Source organism: Muscardinus avellanarius (assembly GCF_963383645.1).
Source record: "Muscardinus avellanarius genome assembly, chromosome: 11".
Taxonomy (NCBI): Eukaryota; Metazoa; Chordata; class Mammalia; order Rodentia; family Gliridae; genus Muscardinus; species Muscardinus avellanarius.
The window spans coordinates 21,710,194-21,730,024 of record NC_137797.1 but is presented as its reverse complement, the minus strand read 5'-3'; the positions used below and the strand labels follow the sequence as shown (position 1 = coordinate 21,730,024).

Sequence of the window (19,831 nt, the reverse complement as noted above, 5' to 3'; positions counted from 1 at the left end):
ATATATATATATATATATATATATATTATATGTATATATATGTATGTATATATAATAAAAATAAATAAAAAGAAAAAAATTATAAAGAACTAATCTAATCGTCAAAATTAGATGACATATAGAATTCCCTCTATATGGAGAATTTGCATTTATCTCAACCAAGAATTGAATGGGAACCAGGCATAGTGGTGCAGACCTGTAATCACAGTACTTGGGATGCTGAGACAAGAGGATCACTGGTTTCAGGCCAGCCTCAGCAACTTAGTGAGGTCCTGTTTCAAATTTTATATAAAGGAGGTGCTAGGGGGTGTGACTCAGAGAAAGAATGTCCTTGGGTTCACTTTCCAGTACCCCTCCAAAAAAAAAAAAAAAGAAGGATTGAGCCAGGCATGGTGGCACACACTTCTAATCCCAACATTTGGGAGGCTGAGACAGGAGGATCGTGTTTTGAGGATAGCCTCAGCTACTTATTGAGGTTCTTTGCAACTCAGTGAGGCCCTGTTTCAAAATAAAGAATAAAATAGGCCTGGGGGTGTAGCTCAAAGGTAGAATGTCCCTAGGTTCCATCCCCAGTACCAAAAAAAGAAGAACAAGAAGGAGGAGGAGGAGGAGGAGGAGGAGGAGGAGGATTGAATAGGCAGAAAAGACGTAGGTACTTATACATAGATGACCAACAGGCAGAACGGAGAAGTAGAAATGTCTTGCCAAAGAGGAAATAGCAACTGCTTTTTTCATTATGCTTCTCCAAAATGAGTGCTCAGGAGCCAGGCGTGGTGGCACACACTTGTAATGCCAACATTCCAGAGGCTGAGACTGGAGGATTGTGGTTCGTGGACAGCCTACTTAGTGAGGTCTCTGCAACTCAGTGAGACCCGGTTTCAAAATAAAGAATAAAAAATAGGGCAGAGAATGTAGCTTGGAGATTGAATGCCCCTGGGTTCCATCCCCAGACCCCCCCAACAAACAAAAAAATGAGTACTCAGGTACAAGACACAGTCACCTCTGGTATCTGAATCTTTAGATTAGCAGTCCACTTAATCTTATACCCCACAAGCAAGTTATAGCTTTGAAATAGAAAATTTAAATTTCAACTTTAATATTTTTTTCAGAAGGAAGAATAGTGATCAGATTAGGAATTTTTGTCACTAGTGTAAAGAATTAGCAACAATTATTTAGGTGTGTGTGTGTGTGTGTGTGTGTGTGTGTGTGTGTGTGTTGCTAGGGATGGAACCTAGGGGAGTTCTACTTGTGAGCTATACTGCCAGTCCTATTTTATTTCTTAGTTTGAAAGAGGGTTTGGCAAAGTTGCAAAGGCTGACCTTAAACCTGTGATCCTCCTGTCTCAGCCTCCCAAGTACAGAAATTATAGGCAAGTACAGGAATTACTGGTATGTTCCATCACAGCTGGCTAGAACTATTTTTAAATTACCTAAATTAAAAATTCTGATTGGGGCAGGAAAGTTGGCACATTCTTAACGCTCTATCTTGTACTTTCTTGTATTAGTTAGCTTCATGTTGCTACAACAAAATACCTGAGGCAACTTACTTTATAAAAATAAAATGTTCATTTAGCTCACAGTTTGGGGGGTTGAAATTCAAATGTGGGTGGCTCCACTGTTTTTGCCTCTGGTGAGGGTGGCACATCAAGACAGGAGCACATGGAGGTGCAAATGGTCACATCTCAAGTGGGAGCAGAAATAGAAGACGACGGGTGACATCTAACAATCCTCCTTTTTTATAACATCCCTTTTGAGAGTATACTCAGTGACCTAAGGACTGCAAGTAGACCTTGCCGACCAAGGCTTCAATCATGGACCTTTGAGCATACATTAACCAAGAACATTTTTAAATTTTCAAATACAGCATTAATTGGTTAAAATATAGTCTTCTGTGACAAAGTTCTGCATTTTTATTTGCTTACTCTTTTATAATTTATATACAGCATTTATGAAGAGCCCTTTATGTGGTAAATAGCATAGAAATATCTTTTTATAAAAGCTGATGAAATTATTATTCAATTTGGCACTATATAAATGCTACTTCTTATATTTCCCCCACCTCAAGTCCAAACAAATTCAAAGACATATGAAGAGTTTAAATAGCAAGTTAAAAAATCACACTTGTTACCTATTTTACACTGTAATGTTCAATCTCTCAAGACTTTCATAAACAAAGTGCACAAATCTTAAATCTACAAGCATACGGTGAATTTTCAGTAACTAAATAGTCATATATGCAGTCGCCATTTTTTTCCTTTTTTATGATGCTGGAGATCAAACTCAGGGTCTCACACCTATAAGACAAGCCCTCTACCACTGAGCTCTACCCTCAGCCTAAAAGTTAACTGTTTACCAACAATATATATTTTTGGTGTTACTGAGGATTAAACCTAGGGGTTTTGTGCCTCTGAGTTGTACCCTCAGCCCTATTTTTATTCTTTATTTTAATTTTTTTTTTTTTGGTGTGTGTATGCTGCTCAGGATTGAACCCAGGGTCATTGTACCTCCAAGCTCCACCCCCAACCCTACTTTTTATTCTTTATTTTGAAACAGGGTCTCACTAAGTTACGGAGGTCCCCACTAAGTAGCTGAGGCTGTCTGCGAACCTGCGATCCTACTGTTTCAGCCTCCCAAGTACTGAGATTACATGTGTGTGCCACTCCTGTTTCAGCCTCTCAAGTACTGGGATTACAAGGATATGCTACCACGCCTAGCACTACCAATCATCTATTTAAAAAACTGATAATTTCCTGTAAAAATCAATTTAAAAAGGCATTCACCCCATCTCAATCTCAACCGTGTCCCATGAGCCTATATCATGAACACTCGGTTATTTCAAAAAAAAAGAAAGAAAGAAAGAATACAAATTATACTTTCTGTGGTTTTTATAAAATTATAAAACCTTGACATTATACATTTATTATTTTCCTCATCTTACTGCATGTCAATATTGGAAATCACATAGAGAATCTAAAATATATAAGTAGTTATTCACACTTTTACATTCCTTAAGACTTTCAAAATGTCATGACCATATGTGGTCATCATTCTGCATTGTAGCATTTTATATGCTAGTGATGTTTCCATCTGTACCTGTGGGCAAGAGTTTAGAGGGTCAGGCAATTTTTCTGAAGAAGCACACCAGGCTGTGTGACTTTAGGAATTCAACATGAGCCTCAAGGGCAGAACTTCTCAAAGTACATGCTATTGGCAACTTGAGTGGAATAATGTGGAAGGGGAGGGAGCCACCCCGTCTCCTCGGATGTTTAGCAACCTCACTACATACCAGTAGCACCCATCTCCCAATGTAACTATCAAAAATGTTTCCAGACACTTTCAAATGTCCCCAGAGAAGAAAAATGCCTCCTGTTGGGAACCACTAGCCTATAAAGCAAATGACAGGATAGCAACTGAAAAGAGGAATATGAATTAAGATTGTTTCACATTTTACCTGTAAAATTTTATTTCTCTCTGGAGTGAACATAACTGATCTATAGTCTTCTTTAAAGTTTCCATTCTCCATGTTGAAATAATCCTGCTGATTCCTAGATATATTTAAACTCCTATGACATGGCTTTTTTTTTTTTTTTTTTTTTTTTTTGGTGTGGTACTGGGGTTCCTGGAAGCCCTTCTCCCTCTGGGCTACACTCCCAGACCTATTTTTATTTTTGGAAACAGGGTCTCTTAAGCCAGAGCGGCTGGCCTGCGCGATCCTCCTGTCTCCGCCTCCCAAGCGCGGGGATTACAAGCGTGCGCCACAACACCCGGCTATGACATGGATTTTTTAGAGAAGGTTTTATCGCTATCCCATGATATTGGAAGTTATTAGCAGCTCACTTTTTACAAACCTGGCCAATTAACTTCTGTCTTACACTTTGATTCCCATTCATATTGAAATATAAAGTAACACTAATTGAGTTAATAAAGTATGCTATTCTGCCAGAGAGCTCAATCAGATCTCTTATTCTGATGTTAACTTTGTGAAGAAAGCAGGAGTTTAGTTCTATCTGCCATCACCAGAGGAGGTGAAGGATAAATTCAAGGCCATACAATGTGCCAGCAGCAAATAGACATTGACAACTTGTGCAGATTTTTCTCCCACTAAGGTTTTTGGGACTCAAAATAACTAAGAGTAGAGAATTACTTACTTTATGCTGAAATAAATTAACATTTACCTGTTTGGCTTCATCCCAGAATTTAAAAATTAAGATAAATTCATTTAATAACAGCACTTTACTTTCTTACAATTCTATCTGGCACTCTTATGTGTTTATATGAATAAAATATTTATAGTAAAGATACAGTTGGTTGTAAGGAAAGTGGACAAGAATGGAAGTATCATGTATCTTATTAAAAATACACTGAATAAGACTTGAGCAGCCAGATAAGAGAAAAAGTTATATAAGTAACCTGATTTTGATTTCTAAGATTAAGGCACTCTGCATTCATAGGCATTTAGAGTTATTAAATAATCATAGTTCAAATCACAGTTGCATAAAATAAACAAGATAATATATTAGAACATTGTAGAAAAATTCACAATATTTCATGTTTGCTTACAAATATAGTGATTAAAAATAGTATTTATATGCATAAGAAATATATTAACATATAGTTTAAGTTCTATATAAATCTTTTGCTGTATATAAATGCTACTTACTATTTTTGAAAAAATATTTTAATGTCAGTTAACCTCTGAATGTACAGGGCATGGCTTTCTAAATATGGTAGATCTAAAAATAAGCATAAAACTATTGTATTATAAGACATTTGTATATATTTAAATATTTCTCTCATCCTTTTGTAAAAAATTAAAAACTTTTAAAACAGTATCTAATGTGGTCTATCTAGAAAAATAAGTTATTGGTGAAATCCTGTAACCAAACTCTTAGCTGGGAGCATAACAAAATAAACAGCTAAGCAACTTTGAGATTTCTTGAAATTTAAAACATGGAACAAAGCATGTATTTCGTAAGTCTTGAATATTTTAAAATTCAGTTTTTTAACTATATAAATAGACCAGAATTTCAAGATTTCCAAGCTTATGCACCTTCCCTCAACTTAATTGACTGCAAATTGGTTGATATTCAACCAATTTGTGTTTGTGTGTTGCTGGAAATAGAACAGGGTATTCTAATTCAGAGGTATACCTCTAACCTTTTTTTTTTTTTTTTCTTTTTAAACAAGGTCTCACTAGGTTGCTGAGAGTCTTGCTATGTTGCTGAGGCTGTCCTCAAACCTAGAATCCTCCTGTCTCAGCTTCCCAAGTAGTGGGCCACCATGCCCAGTCAGCTCTTTTCAGTATTAACTATGATCTTGGAAAATCCCAGAACTTATATGCTAGGGCCAAAGGTATGGAAAATATGTGCTATGATGCTCAAATTGAATATGGCTTTTACCATCAAGTATCACATGTATCTGTGTGTTGGTGCTTCCCAGCATATACAGACTTAAAACTTCACAACTGAAGTTCTATTGAAAGAGAAGAGAGGGAAAATGCTGGTGTTAAAAGTCTTAACTCCACAATAGTATCAATAAGTCAGTGTAGAAAGCAGAGGAAGTCAGGACTTCACTTTAACCAAAGTATACCACCCCCAAAACTGATAGACCAAAAAGGAAAAAAAAATCTGAATCTGATCCAATTATCTTAGAAAACATATAAAATTGAGACATGGTTTAAGATCATCAAGTTCTGCAGTGCCTTCACATGCGAGTCCCATTGGCCTTGCCGCTTTGATCTGCGATGTTGAGTTCGATATGATTGAAGGCAGGATTATCGGTTCCACCATCTTCTACAGGATGGGATTTATAGCTTAAATCATCCTTCTTCTAAAAGAAGATTAGAAAAAAACAGATTTCATTTTTGTGCAATGGTAAATAATTGCTACCACTGTTTTCATTTCTGTAAGCCAGCTTTGGAGTCTACTGAGGGAGAGAGATGTGCGAGCAGTACATATCACTAGAGGATAAATAGAATGATATAGGACAGGCCAAGATACATCATCAGAGGACTGTGCATAGACCTCCCTCATCCATCCCTGTTAAAGAAAGATGCTGAGAACTAACTAGTGTTCTATCAGGTGATGAAACCCGGCTTCCCAACTTAAGGCATTAAACACACACAACTTACTTTCTTAAAAATATCAAAGTTGGATAAAAAGTCCTGTTTGGTTAGTAAAAATCTGTGGTCTAAGTTCTGTTTTCTTCCCCCTACAAACAAAATACAAAAAACATTATTTACACTGTTAAAAAAATACCTGTAACTACACAATGACATCCTGTCAAACAGGCATTTAACTCATGTACATTAAACTCTATGCATGCATAAAACACAGAGAAGCTATTAATGTTTAAAAAGTTAACCCATCTTTTTCCTTCAACCAATCTCAGATCTGGCGAGCCACTCACTATGATAAAAATGAGCCTTATAATATTTCAGCATATGCAGATGGATAGATATAGATTTAGATATGATGACTCTCAATGGAAGCCAACTGTTTTGTCTGGTGCTCAACTAGAGCAAGAGTCATCTGCCCCTATGCTGGGAGGGAAACTGCCTTAAAAGCATCTTGCATGGTCCACCAATAAAATATCACACCATCTGTCTCAGCTTCAGCTAAGTGGAGCCGGCTCTCTCCAGTTTGGTGGCAACAGATATTTATGAATATTTATGTGGGTGAAGAATACAGAAAACTCTGAACTATTGAATAAGTTAATTACAAGAAAATCAATATGCTGGGAAGGGGAAAGTAAGAAGGGAGCTGAGAAAAAATGTCACCAAGTGCTGTGTGCATGTATCACATTATCATTATGATGTAAGACTAGAATGCACCAATAAAAGCATTTCTTTTTAAGTCAGTATGTTTGCTGAGGTTCCCTAAGGTTTTTCTTTTAAAAAAAAAACCTTTAGTTTGGTATTTTATTGGTGGATAAAAGAGTATGTATTTTAAAACCAAGTGTGTGGTCCTCAAACCTCTATGCAAATCACCTAGATGTATCTCTTGAACTTCAGCCTGAAATGACCAAATCAGAGGCCCTGCAGCCAGGACCACCAGATCCTGAAAGTTGCCCAATTTCGGGGATGACTCTTATGCCCTCTAATGCTTGAGAACCACCACTTGGGTACAAATACTAGACTTTAAATTATGGGAATGTTGCTGGGCGTGGTGGCACACGCTTGTAATCCCAGCATTCGGGAGGCTGAGACCAGAGGATCGCGGTTCGCGGACAGCCTCAGCTACTTAGTGAGGCCCTCTGCAACTCAGTGAGACCCGGTTTCAAAATAAAGAATAAAAAATAGGGCAGGGGGTGTAGCTCGGAGGTCAAACGCCCCTGGGTTCCATCCTCAGACCCGTAAAAAAAAAAAAAAAAAAAAAATTATGGGAATGTCTGCTGTTCTGAAGATAAGATTGACTTATTTAATTCAGCCTATAGAGTGCCTACTGTGTGCTTATCCTCTGCTAGATACTGGAGAGACAGAGAAGAATAAGACAGTCCCTGCACTCACAGCTCATGGTCCACTTAGAAAAATATTTGTTCCCATTTTACTGATAAAGAAACAGACTTCTGGCACATAGTAAATAATCAGATGGAGCTGAAATACTAGCCAAATCCATCTGCCTGAATTCTCAGAGATTTCTAGTACCTGATAGTATGCTTTCTATATGGGGGAGGGGGAGGTAACCGAGACACATTCTATCCCTGAGCTACACCCAGCCCTTTTTATATTTTCATTCTTTCTTACTTTCTTTCTTTTTCTTTTTTTTGGAAACAGGGTCTTGCTAGATTGCTGAGAGTCTTGCTAAATTGCTAAGATTGGTCTCTTCAATCTGCGATCATCCTGTCTCAGACTCCCATATACTAGGATTATAGGCATGTACCACCATACCTGGTTTACAGTGTATTTTAAAACAGATTTCCCAAGGAACATCAGAATTGATGTTCTTAGATTTTTTTAAAGTGCTCACTGCTAACATGAAATTGATTACCTTAAAGTGTTTTTGTATGACTAGATGTCTGCTTATCTAGATAAAGCATTATTTTAAAATAATAAAAAAATACCTGTATATGTTTATCAGAATCAATGCATTTAAGGGAGAACATATTCCAAAGGAGTACGCTTATATCCTACTTTCTTTAAAATAAAAGGGGAAATCAAAAGGGGGCCAAAGATCAGATTCCTCTGTTTTGTAATGGGAATTGAATTCAAGGGCATTCTACCTCTGAGCTATACCTCCAGCCTTCTAGCCCTATTTTATTTTTATTTTGAAACAGGGTCTCTCTAGATCTATGAGAGTCTCCGTACTTGCTGAGGCTATCCTTGAATCTGTGATCCTCCTGTCTCAGCCTACCAAGTTCTGGGATTACAAGTGTGTACCACCACACCCAGCTTAATTATCCTTATTTTACATATAAGAAAACTAAGTTCAAAGGAGACATGTGACTTGACTAAGTTCACGCAGCTACTAAATGGCAAAACCAAGATTCAAATAGAGATGGGTCTTCAGATTTCAAATCTGAACTCTCAAATTCCCCGTGAGTAAAATAGAAGACATAATTAAACTAGTTGTTACTGAGATCATAGTAAAATAATATTAAATGACTAGAAAACAGATAAGATACAGTAAAAAAAAAACTTATAGAGATGCAAATACAAGAATACTAATGATAAGGTTATTACCTGTTGGTAAACTAACAAGGGTGCCCACAAGTAATGTTACCAAAGTTCCAAGAGTGCTGAAGTACAAGTACGATAAAGAATACCAATTATCCATCAGTGGTGTCCTAAAAGATAGCAAAAGCACAACCATAAGATTACAGGTAGGGATGGGGATGAAGCTCAGTACATTATGAGCTTCATGTACAAGGATTTTATGTATTTTATGTACTAGCAACTACAGCTACCATCAATGATTCTCATAGCGAAGTAAAAATATATTTAACGGCATCATCATCTGCTATTCCTATTTTCACTTATTTGACTTGGAATTAAAAGTACAACTTCACCTTGACAATATACTTGACAAAAGACTTAAAATGCTATAAGCATGAGGTCACAGAAATACTTTTGTCCCAGGGGAACCATGAAGCCTGAGACGACAGTCAAACTCTGTCCTCCGACCTAGGATGGCAGGTTTCCGTGGACTCCCTGACACCATAAAGATAACACACAATCTCAGAAAATGCCTTTTTTGCTCATCAGAATTCTTACCTGGGGTGCATAACAGGGATGGCAAATGAATGACCAACATCTGCTGCTATTCCTATGGAAGAGGGTAATTGTAATGACCTGTTTGCTGTCACTTCCTTCTCAGCTCTTTGTGTTTGTTTGCTGGCTTGTTTAATTTACAAAGACCCCACCCCTCAGATGCCATTTTAGTAGCAATTACTCTGGGAAACTGAAATTCATGTCCCACTCTTGGTTGCCATCCTTGTTTTGGCTCAGATCAACTCATTCATCACACTCAGTGTGCCTCGACTTGTCTTTTAGACTGCTACACTGCTATCCTCTTGGTAAGTGTCCCACAAAGGCTCCTACGTTGAAGGCTTAGTTCCTAGCCCATGGAGTTACTGGGTGTGCCAAGACCTTTAGTAGGTAGGACCTCCTAAAGTGAATTCTCAGGGAAGAATGTTTGGAAAAAATGACATCTGAATCGAGATCTGAATAGCAAGAAAGCTTCTGAGGAAAGCATCCTAGAGAGGAATACAGTGAGCAAGCCCACAGAAGGGCACCAAGACCAGAGGTGAGCAAGGGACTGATTAGGGACTTGGTATGAGTTGGAATATTACTCTATGGGTAGAAACAAACTGCAGAATTTAAGTGGAGAAATGATACATCTGATCTGTTTTTTAAAAATTGCTCTACGATTCCACTTTAAGATTTTGGCTGGGGGTGGGGGGGGTACTAGGGATTGAACCAAGGGAATTCTGTCTCTGAGCTACACTCTCAGCCCATTTTATATTTCATTTTGGAAACAAGGTCTCACTAAGTTGCTGAGGTTGTCCTTGAACTACTGGGATTATAGGCCTGCGTGACCACACAAGGCCTATGTGAAGATTTGACAGAGAAGCCTGACCAAGACCAACCATCCTGTTAATAACAATGTGTAGAAATAAGAAGATGGGGAGAGAGGAGCTTTTCAAAGACATCAGAGAGATCAAGGCAATAAAAATTTGAGAAGCAAAAAGCTCAGAAATAAGAGAAACACACCGCAGCAAGCTAATAAAATTGAGAGAGGGAAGGTACTAGTCTAAAGATAGACAAAATAGAACAGAATAGAGAGTCAAGAAACAGACTCACAAGAAAATGGTCACTTGGTTTATAGTAGTTTTGGTGTCAAAGCACCATATAGGTCAAGGGAAGAGTCTTTTTAAATAAATGGTACTTGCTTTATTGAATATGGGAGGAAATTAATCTTAATCACACCACCTAATTAATTCTCAAGTAGGTTACATTTCCTAAATGTAGATAGTTAAAAATAAAGCTTTTTAAATGAAAAATTAGAAGAATGTCTTTATGACCTCAGAGTAGGCAATAATATCTTCAATTAGAACCTAAAAAAATTCACAATATAAATAAATTGAGCTTAATTCAAATTAGGAGATTCTGAGGGGCAACAGGTATTACAGGTATTAAGGGAATTAATTTATAAGCCAATATGTTTGTTCTACCTGCTCAGTTCTTAGTTTTTAATTTTAATTAGTTGCAAACATATGAAAGTTGGGACATTTTACAATAGCACTGATCAAAATGTGCGATCCTCCTGTCTCCTCCAAAATCTCACAGATGTGAGATTTTGTGCATTAAACCTAGATATTATCTATCCACTGAAGAAAGTCTTGCCCTCACAACCACTATACAATAAGACACTCCTCTACCAAAAGGTCTACATCATTTCATAAAACCAGACAACCTCAGCATTCAGAGGCTCAAAAGTATTTACATCACTGAAAACTCGCAGGAAGGTCATAGCTCTAATGCACTGTTAGCATTTGAAAGATTTGCTGTCTTTAAAACTAAATAAACAAGCCAGGCTGGTGGTGCAGGCTTGTAATCCCCCAACCTTGGGAGGTGGAGACAGGAGGATCACACAGGTTCGAAGCCAGTCTCGCTGACTCAAGAGACCCTGTTTCCAAATAAAAATATAAAATACGTCTGGGTGTGTAGCCCAGAGGTAGAAGGGTTTCCAGGAACTCCACTACCACCAAATAACAAAAAAACCTGAATAAACAACTATTCAAAACAGATAATTATAGCTTTTAGTCAATAAGAGATTATTTCAGAGATTATTACAAGCAATATTTCTTTTTGTTTTTTGTTTGTTTGTTTTGTTTTTTGGTGGTACTGGGGTTCCTGGAAACCCTTCTACCTCCAGGCTACACTCCCAGACCTATTTATGATTCTACACACAGTTATGGCTGGTATTTGGAAGTTTATTCACAACAGAATTGTTTCATCAATATTCAAGTCTTCATTAGATCTTTAGATAAGGCAGAAATTCCTATGGAAATTAGGAGGGAAATGGCTTTTTCTTTTGCTACTCCTGAATAAAATATTACAGCCAGAAAACCACATGGGCTCTACCCATTTCCAAAGTAGGAAAAAACACAGTATCATTATCAAGATAAAAGTAAAGGGAGTTCTCTACTGATCACGTAAATTGTGAAGATATAAAACTTGATACCTTTCCACATTGTGTACTTGGAAAGCACTGGTAGAAAATGGCATTTCTGTGGTTGTCAGCAAATCTGTCCCATTGTAAGTGCTGTTACAGCCGTAGGTTTCCAGAGGCAGCGGCAGAGTTCTCTCAGAAAGTGGAGGATAGAGTTGAGCTCCAATCCCGACCCATAAAGAAATGGCAAATCCAGCCAACAGGCCGACGAGTGCTCCCTGAAAAACAAGAAAGCTTTTCAAAGAAAAGTACCACTTGCTTTGAAATGGGAACTGACATCGGACAGTGAAGTTCAACATGACCTAAGCCAAATTTACGAGCTCTCTTCTGGAAATTCTCCCTCGCAGGATCCCTGCCCGGAGACTCGGTCACCCCATACCCCTTTCCACGTCCCTATCTATCCAATCACTAACTCCTGCTCATTTTTTCTTTTCAAATGTCACATACTAACATTCTTTTCACTGTTTCCATGGCCAGCTCTCTGCTCTGGCCTCCTCATCTCTTCACACCCAAAGAAACTACAATAGTCACATCGTTAACTGCAAGCCAATCGTTATCTCGATTTTATTTCATTTGTGAACAAATGCCAGGCCATAGGTGCAACAGACTACGGGGGGAAAAAGCATATCCAGTTTATCCTATACTTAACAACACGCACGATTGTGATTGAGCTGTTAGACAATTAGGAGAAAACTGGCAAGCACTTTCTACACATGACTGTAGTGTTGAGTGTGCACAACCAAGTCTCTAGAGATAAATGGAGACCGAGAGGACAGACCTGGGCTAGCCGTCCCCTCTGAAAAAAACTTGATTTCCTAACTTTAGAAGATACAGATCCCTTCTTTTACCAGGAACCAAAGTACTCTTGGGAGATTTACATTTTAGTTCCAAAGGGAAAAAATCAATTTTGAGCCTGGAAAACCCTCCCTCTACAGTGAAATTTAGGAATCATGATCACTTGAGGCAGCCGGTCTCAGGTGCTACATAGACAGGAAAGAAAGGTTATTTCTGGTGAAAGGGGAAAATAAAAGTGAAGTCACAGGGTAGGAAAGAGAGCAGTGGGTTTGGGGAAGAGTGAGAAGGCTGTGGGTCAGATCAGGGGACTTATGTTGAGAACAAGGACCGGGGGCTCCTTCATGGGCTGGGCTATTCCTGGGAGCTCAATCAAGCTTGCTTGCGTGCTTGCTGTCCTTCTTTCTTTTCTACTCTGTGTGTAGCACTGCAATAAGTAGCACTGTGTGCTACAAAAATATAATACATATTTTTTGTTTTAATTTTGTGATATTAGGGATTAAACCCAAGGTTTCTGCCACTGAGCTATATTCCCTAGCCCTAAATATTTTGGCATACAATAAAATTTGTATAGTAGGATGGCCAGACTTAGCTTGCTCTCAACATGGTACTTGGCTTGATAAAGGATCCACAAAATTAGAAAACTCATGAGAAGCAGGCATGGTGGTGCATGCCTGTAATCTCAGTACTTGGAATGCTGAGACAGGAGGATTTTAAGTTCAGAGCCAGCCTCAGCAACTTCGCAAGGCTCTCAGAAACTTAGCAAGACCCTGTTTCCAAATTTAAAAATAAAACTAGGGCTGGGGGTGGAGTTAGGGGATAGAATCCCCCCTCCCAGGTTTAATCCCCAATACCACCACAAAAACAAAAACAATAAAACCAGAACTGGCTAGGCATGGTGGCACACACTTGTAATCCCAGTACCTGGAAGGCTGAGACAGGAGGATTGCAGGTTCAGCTATTTACTGAGATCTGTTTCAAAATAAAGAATAAAAATAGGGCTGGGGGCGTAATGCCCCTGGGTTCAATCCCCAGTCAGTGTCTGTCTGTCTGTCTGTCTGTCTGTCTGTCTGTCTGTCTGTCTCTGTCTCTCTCTCTCTCTCTCTCTCTCTCTCTCTCTCTCTCACACACACACACACACACACACACCAGAACTCATGAAGCATTCATATCTCTACCTAAAACAGTACTCAGTCAACACAAATTTATTGAATTAATAAATGAATGAATGAATGTGAGAACAAGAAAAGGAGAAATGGAGGGAAAGAAGATAGCCACTCCAAAGGATATATCAGGTGAAAATTTTGAATATGGTAATAAGAGGCACTTCTATGGCAAGAAAAATAATATCCTAATCCTCCTTAAGAAAGGCATGATGCTGGGCATGGTGGCACACACTTGTAATCCCCGCGCTTGGGAGGCGGAGAGAGGAGGATCGTGCAGGTTCGAAGACAGACACACTGGCATAAGATACCCTGTTTCCAAATAAAAAGTATAAAATAGGTCTGGGAGTGTAGCCCGGAAATAGAAGGGTTTCCAGGAACCCCAGTACTACCAAAAAAGAAAAAAGAAAAGAAGGAAAGGCATAAAGGCACGTAATACCAGTACCTGGGAGGCTGGACAGGAGGATAGCGGATTTGAGGACAGCCTTAGCAACACAGTGAGACCCTCAGCAACCTAGTGAGACCCTGATTCAAAACAAATAATAAAAAAGAGTTGGGGTGTAGGTTGAAGGTAGAATGTCCCTGGGTTTAATCCCAGTACCACTAAATAAATAAATACGTAAAGGCATGTTGGACCAAGTCAGCTATAACCCTTTTGAAGGACATTCATAGTGACACCAAAATGTCAAAAACTCAAAAGTTGATCTTTCTTTTCAAAACGTCGACATTCCGAGGAAGACATAAACTACTTTCTGTAATTGTAATGAATTTCTACCAAACTAGATTTTCATGACATTTCATTGAGAATATCAATAATAACAATAGTAGTCCTTATAAGAAAAATTTAATTTGTCATGTTGAGTCATAGTACTGCGGTTATTCTATAAATATCTGAAATAACTGCATGTATATTATTAGTGTTGCCTAAAGTTCATCCTAGAGCAGAAATGAGCCAGTGGACTTCTTCTTGGCTTTCAGAAAAATATTTTGTATTTCATTTATTCCAAATAAAGTTTAGTATTTCTCAGCATGGATATGCCTATGTAGGAAAACAAAGATACTACCTCTTTCTACATAATATTCTCAATTTTTTTTGGGGGGGTGGTACTGGGGTTCCTGGAAACCCTTCTACCTCCGGGCTACACTCCCAGACCTATTTTATACTTTTTATTTGGAAACAGGGTCTCCTAAGCCAGCGTGGCTGGCTTCGAACCTGCGCGATCCTCCTGTCTCCGCCTCCCAAGCGCGGGGATTACAAGCGTGCGCCACCACGCCCGGCTAATATTCTCAGTTTTAATCACCTCTTCAGGGCTAGAAACCATGTAGTGGGAACTACAGTCTTCAGTATCAGAAGCACAAGCTTTCTCATCAACGTGGTAAAGATCTTATTACTTCTCTTTGCTGTGCTATGGCATAGATATTCTCATAGATATTCTCAGCTTTATTTTCCTTAAATCTCTTATATCTGAGCCTGTTAATCTTCTCAACATACTTTTATTGTTGTCTTATTCTCTCAGGTCATACTGTGGTTATGTGATACATGTAGTTATGTGTACATGCGTGATGGTGACTTGCATGTCCTAGTGCTTGGTGCGCTTCCTCCCGGCTCCCTCCCCGCTCCCTCCCCTTCCCCATACATGATATCCAGATTAGTACTGATAATTTCATACATATTTTTATGCCAATGGGAATGCTTTATTTATTAATTTCCCCCACACACTTCATGTACCACCACCACCCGCCCCTACACCCCTTCATTAGCTTCCACTGGAGTTTGTTTTGTTTTGTTTTGGGTACTAAGATTTGAACCCAGAGTCATTCAACCTCCAGTTCTTTTTATTTTTTATTTTGAAACAGGGTCTCACTAAGTTAGTGAAGTTATCCTCCAGCCTGTGATCCTCCTGCCTCAGCCTCCCTAGCACCGGAAGGATAGGAGTACACTATCATGCCTTGCTTGATCTTTTTCTTTAAGTCTTAGTCATTAATTTTTAAGAAGGACAAGAAAATAAATATACAAAATGATATTCCTTTAATTATATCTTAGGGATATTTAAAAATACACTCTGTGATCCTGACAGTTTCTTTTTACAAGGTCCCAGTGCGGAGGACTTCATTCTATACTCCAACAAAGTCCAAATGAGTAATTTACGTCACCAAGAAAAGTAATCAGAGACAGATCTCAAAGCAGCCATATCTTTACAACTGAGAGGGAAAAAATAGTCACCTCTATTGTTGGAAAAGTAATATGTAACATATTCTTCTTTATACTTACAATCGAGTTGGCAACAGGAACCAAAATGCCCAAAGAAAACAAGCCCAGAAGCGGGCCACCAACCATGCCAAATATGCTGAGCGCCGCCTGCAAGAATAAAGCAAAGGTAGCAATTAGCAACCTCAGATCCAAACCACTGTGCTTCAAAGTCACTTCATCAAGGTGTGGCTTCCAAGTATTCAGACTTCTCCTGAACATCAGGGTTGTGTTCATGGCAGCCTTTTCATTGGTACAAATGTCATACAAACTTAGAAACTTATGCCTATCAACCTCAGGTGTGGTGTCCATCTATCTCTTCAGATACCCTCAAAAAATTTCAGTGGTATGCAAAAAAGATAAAGAGTCATGAGGCAATGAGAGCCTGTCAAGACCACTCCTCTAGGCCTTGTTCTGCTAGATAACAGTACTTCTTTCGTGCGTTGGTATTCTCAAAATATTCCTCAAAATGAGACTGTAAATGAGTACTACTAGTCAGCAGAGATGGTGAGGAAACTCACCTACCATTCCTGATCTGGTTCCCTAAGGATTGAACCAGAACGAAAGATCTGATTTGCAGATTAAACAAATGATACAGAAATATATTTTTATTCCTGTTGGGTAATCCAAACCTTTGCTTTAATGTAGAGACTCTAAAACCTCAAGAGTGAAAAAGACTGACAATGTGAAACCGAAAAATGCAAATAACTGAAGCTTCCAAGACCAAATATTTAATTGTTAAGAAAAATGGGGAGGGAGGAACCAGGAGAGGTTAACCAATAAGTACTAAAGTAAGTTGTATAGGACAACTAATTTCTGGTGTGTGTTCTATTGCAAAGTAGAATGACTACAGATGATGATGTAATGTTGGGCTATACCTTTCAAAAATAGACTAGAAAAAAGCATTTTTAATTTTTTTTACCACAGAAATGATAAGTGTTTAAGGAGATAAATGTATTTACCCTCACTTGAACATTATATAATGTGTGTGTATATAGTAAACATATGTTAATATATTAAAACATAAAATGATACCCCATAAAGATGTATAACTGTACATTTCAATTAGAAATAAATAATGGATAAGACTGTATAAGAAGGATCAGGAACATATTGGTTTGTCCAACAAGTAAAGAGTCCTAACAAAAGAACAAATGTCAAATCAAGAAAAGGCTAGAAGGCATGGACTTCAGTCAGTCCTGGATTAAATGAATTTTTAAAAGACTATCATGTTGGTGTATTCTGGGAGGAGATTTGGGGGGACTGAATTCAAGGGTGGTTTACCTGGGATCTACAAGCAACCCCTGTCTGATTTTCTGTTTTATTTTGAAACACAGTCTCTCTAAGTTGCTGAGGCTGTCCTAAAACCTGCAATCCTCCTTATCTCAGCCTCCCAAGTACTGGGATTGCAGGCATACATACCCAGTTTAAGAGATTATTTTGTGAAGTAGAGGAAGGAGTTTGGGTGTTGATGAGAGAGAACTGGTATTTGATTCAGATGTGGACTCAAAGATGTAATCAGGACTCAGTTTACAACACAGTCCACTAGGATGTGAGAGATTCCACGAGGCCAGTTATGACAGCACAATCTGTGAGCCAGCTTTGGAGACACAGCTGTTGAAGGAATAAGACCTTAGGTTTTGATAAAGCAAGGAAGAACCATCTTGGGGCTATGATGACTCTCAGGGAATATCTCCCCGTATGCCAATATATTGAAAACAGTGAGGATTGATCACAATAAGAAGACACACACAGAAGAGTTTGACTGGTTATGGTTTAGGTGTGCTGGGTAAAATGAAGCTTCTGGACCTAATTCATTCACTCACATAGTCAAGGATGAAATTAAACCCTTTTGACAACTTGTATGCCAGAAGCAGCAATAGAAACAGGGCCCCTCCAGGATCCTGCTTTGCCTGGCATTAGCCTTTGTTTCTGGATTGTAGGGAGGTGTAGGAATCCCAAAGTAGGAGCCCACATAGTCCAGAAAATTTCAGGAGCATCCAGGATATCGGATTGAAAGGCTCCATTTAAAAGAAAAAGCCCCTAGCCGCTAGCTAACAGTTAAAACAGCCAGCTAATAGTTAAAAAGAAAAAGTATATTTTACTGCAGTTCACAGCTTAGGAATGTAAAATGTGCGATAAGCCCACCCCATCTTATCTATACTGACTGAGTCAGAGCGCCTTGACCCGGGAACATACTGACTGCACCTGGTGTTATCTAATTCTTGACTACAAAATGTAATTTTCAAATGATTCTGTAATTTTCTGTAAATGCATGCAATTTAGCCCAAAACCCCCTAATGGTCTTTTCCCTATAAATACCCTCAGTTTCAGTGGCTCGGGGCCGAACTCCTATACGGGTCGGCCCCAGTGCACTGGCTCTTTAATAAACCCTTTTGCTTTTGCATCAAGGAGATTAAAAGTTTCTCGTGTGTTCTTGCTGTCGTCGCTTATCCCGAGGTTGATTGAGGGTCTCCCCTCAGCGGGGGTCTTACATTTGGTGCATTGGCCGGGAAAGCGCGACTACCCACGAGACACCCCTTGGAGGTAAAACTTTTACCTGTCTGTCTCTGTTTGTCTTGTCTGTCTCCTGTTGCCGGCTGTGTTAATTTCTGTAATTTTTGGTTTGGTTTCTGGTAAAGTGGTGAGCAGCTGCCTTCTGGTATTTCTGGTATTTGCAGTCGTCTGTGCCAGTGGTGCCCGCTGGCACAGAACTCCTTGTCCAATTGATTGTGGGTTCGAGTCCCATACGGAAGGAGGGTTACGACAGACGTGTCCGTGATAACCGACTGCTACCCTGGGAGACGTCCCAGGAAGTCTGGGGGACCTCCGAGGACGCTCGGAAACGTCCCATCTGGGTCTGAGGATCGTGGGTTCGAGTCCCACTCTCAGCCATCTGGGTGCCAAGCGATTGTGGGTTCTAGTCCCACATGAAGGGTGCCGTCTAGGGTTTGGAAGGGCCACTTGCCAGAGGTGGTCAATTGTGTCTGGTCTTAGGAGTCTCTCGGAGAGAGGAGGGGCTCCATTTTGTGTGCTAATTGTGTTTCTTTAACTGGTTTTGGGAGTTTTTTGGTGAGAGGTGAGGCTTTATTCTGAGTTTGGTTAAGGGCCAATTGTGTCTCTTTGTCTGGTTTGTTTAAGTAATATTTTTTGTGTGTTTAATCTTGACTGTTATGGCCATTATGTTTTTTTTATTAAAATGTGTGTACCAGCTGGGTTGTAAATAATTCTTTTCAGCCTAGTAATAGTATTATTAATAAAAATAATTAATAATTTGTTAGATATCTGTTGTATAAACAGCTTTAATTTAATAAATTACAAAGCTTTAGTGTCAAAAAGTTGGTGTACATGTGGATTTGTTTGGTTTGTTTTCTTTTTTGTGTTTAATTTTGGCAATGAGGCAAGAAACCCCGGCTGTCCTTGGGAAAAGGTAAATATAATGTTCTGTGTTCTGTTTGAAATGGCATGTTTTTTGGTATGGTAAAAGTTTTATGATACTTTTTTGTCTTCTATGATGCTTATAATGTTTTGCTTAAAATGATAGTGTTAAAATAGTTACCCCATAGTAATAAAATGTAATGTTTGTTATTAGTTGTATGGTGGTTATAATATGCTGTTAAAGAAAAAAAAATTGATGATGTGGGTCGGAGAAAGCTTCTGTTCTGCATTAGATTGCATAAAAAAAGATTTTTTAGTACTGTGCATTTATTTTGTGTGTTTAATTTGCTTTTTAATTGGACCTTGAACAGTGAACTGGAGGGGAGCTGAACAAACTGCCCTGGGGGCGGCCGCTGGAAGATTTCTTCCAGCCCCAGAGAGAAGTTGTCAGCATCCCACCCCTCACTCGTCCAACGAAAAAGGGGGAGAAGGACGGGTCGAAGCGAGTCCATCAGCCTTTCTCGCTAGTAAAATTGAAAAAAATTAAAAAGAAACTTGGGAAGTTATACTACTGACCCT

At 38.8% G+C, this 19,831-nt stretch overlaps 1 protein-coding gene across 1 annotated transcript in view; it reads right to left on the bottom strand.

Annotated features, from left to right (window-relative positions):
• Positions 1-5,702: 5,702 nt before the first annotated feature.
• The window catches only part of SLC5A8 (solute carrier family 5 member 8), a gene marked incomplete at both ends in the record, with an annotated part of 55,660 nt that continues 41,531 nt past the window's right edge, over positions 5,703-19,831 (bottom strand). The window contains 5 exons of the mRNA XM_080704812.1: positions 5,703-5,828; positions 6,130-6,209; positions 8,680-8,783; positions 11,684-11,889; positions 15,899-15,985. Of these exons, the coding sequence (XP_080560938.1) occupies positions 5,703-5,828; positions 6,130-6,209; positions 8,680-8,783; positions 11,684-11,889; positions 15,899-15,985 (603 nt within the window). The remainder of the gene's footprint in view (positions 5,829-6,129; positions 6,210-8,679; positions 8,784-11,683; positions 11,890-15,898; positions 15,986-19,831) is intronic.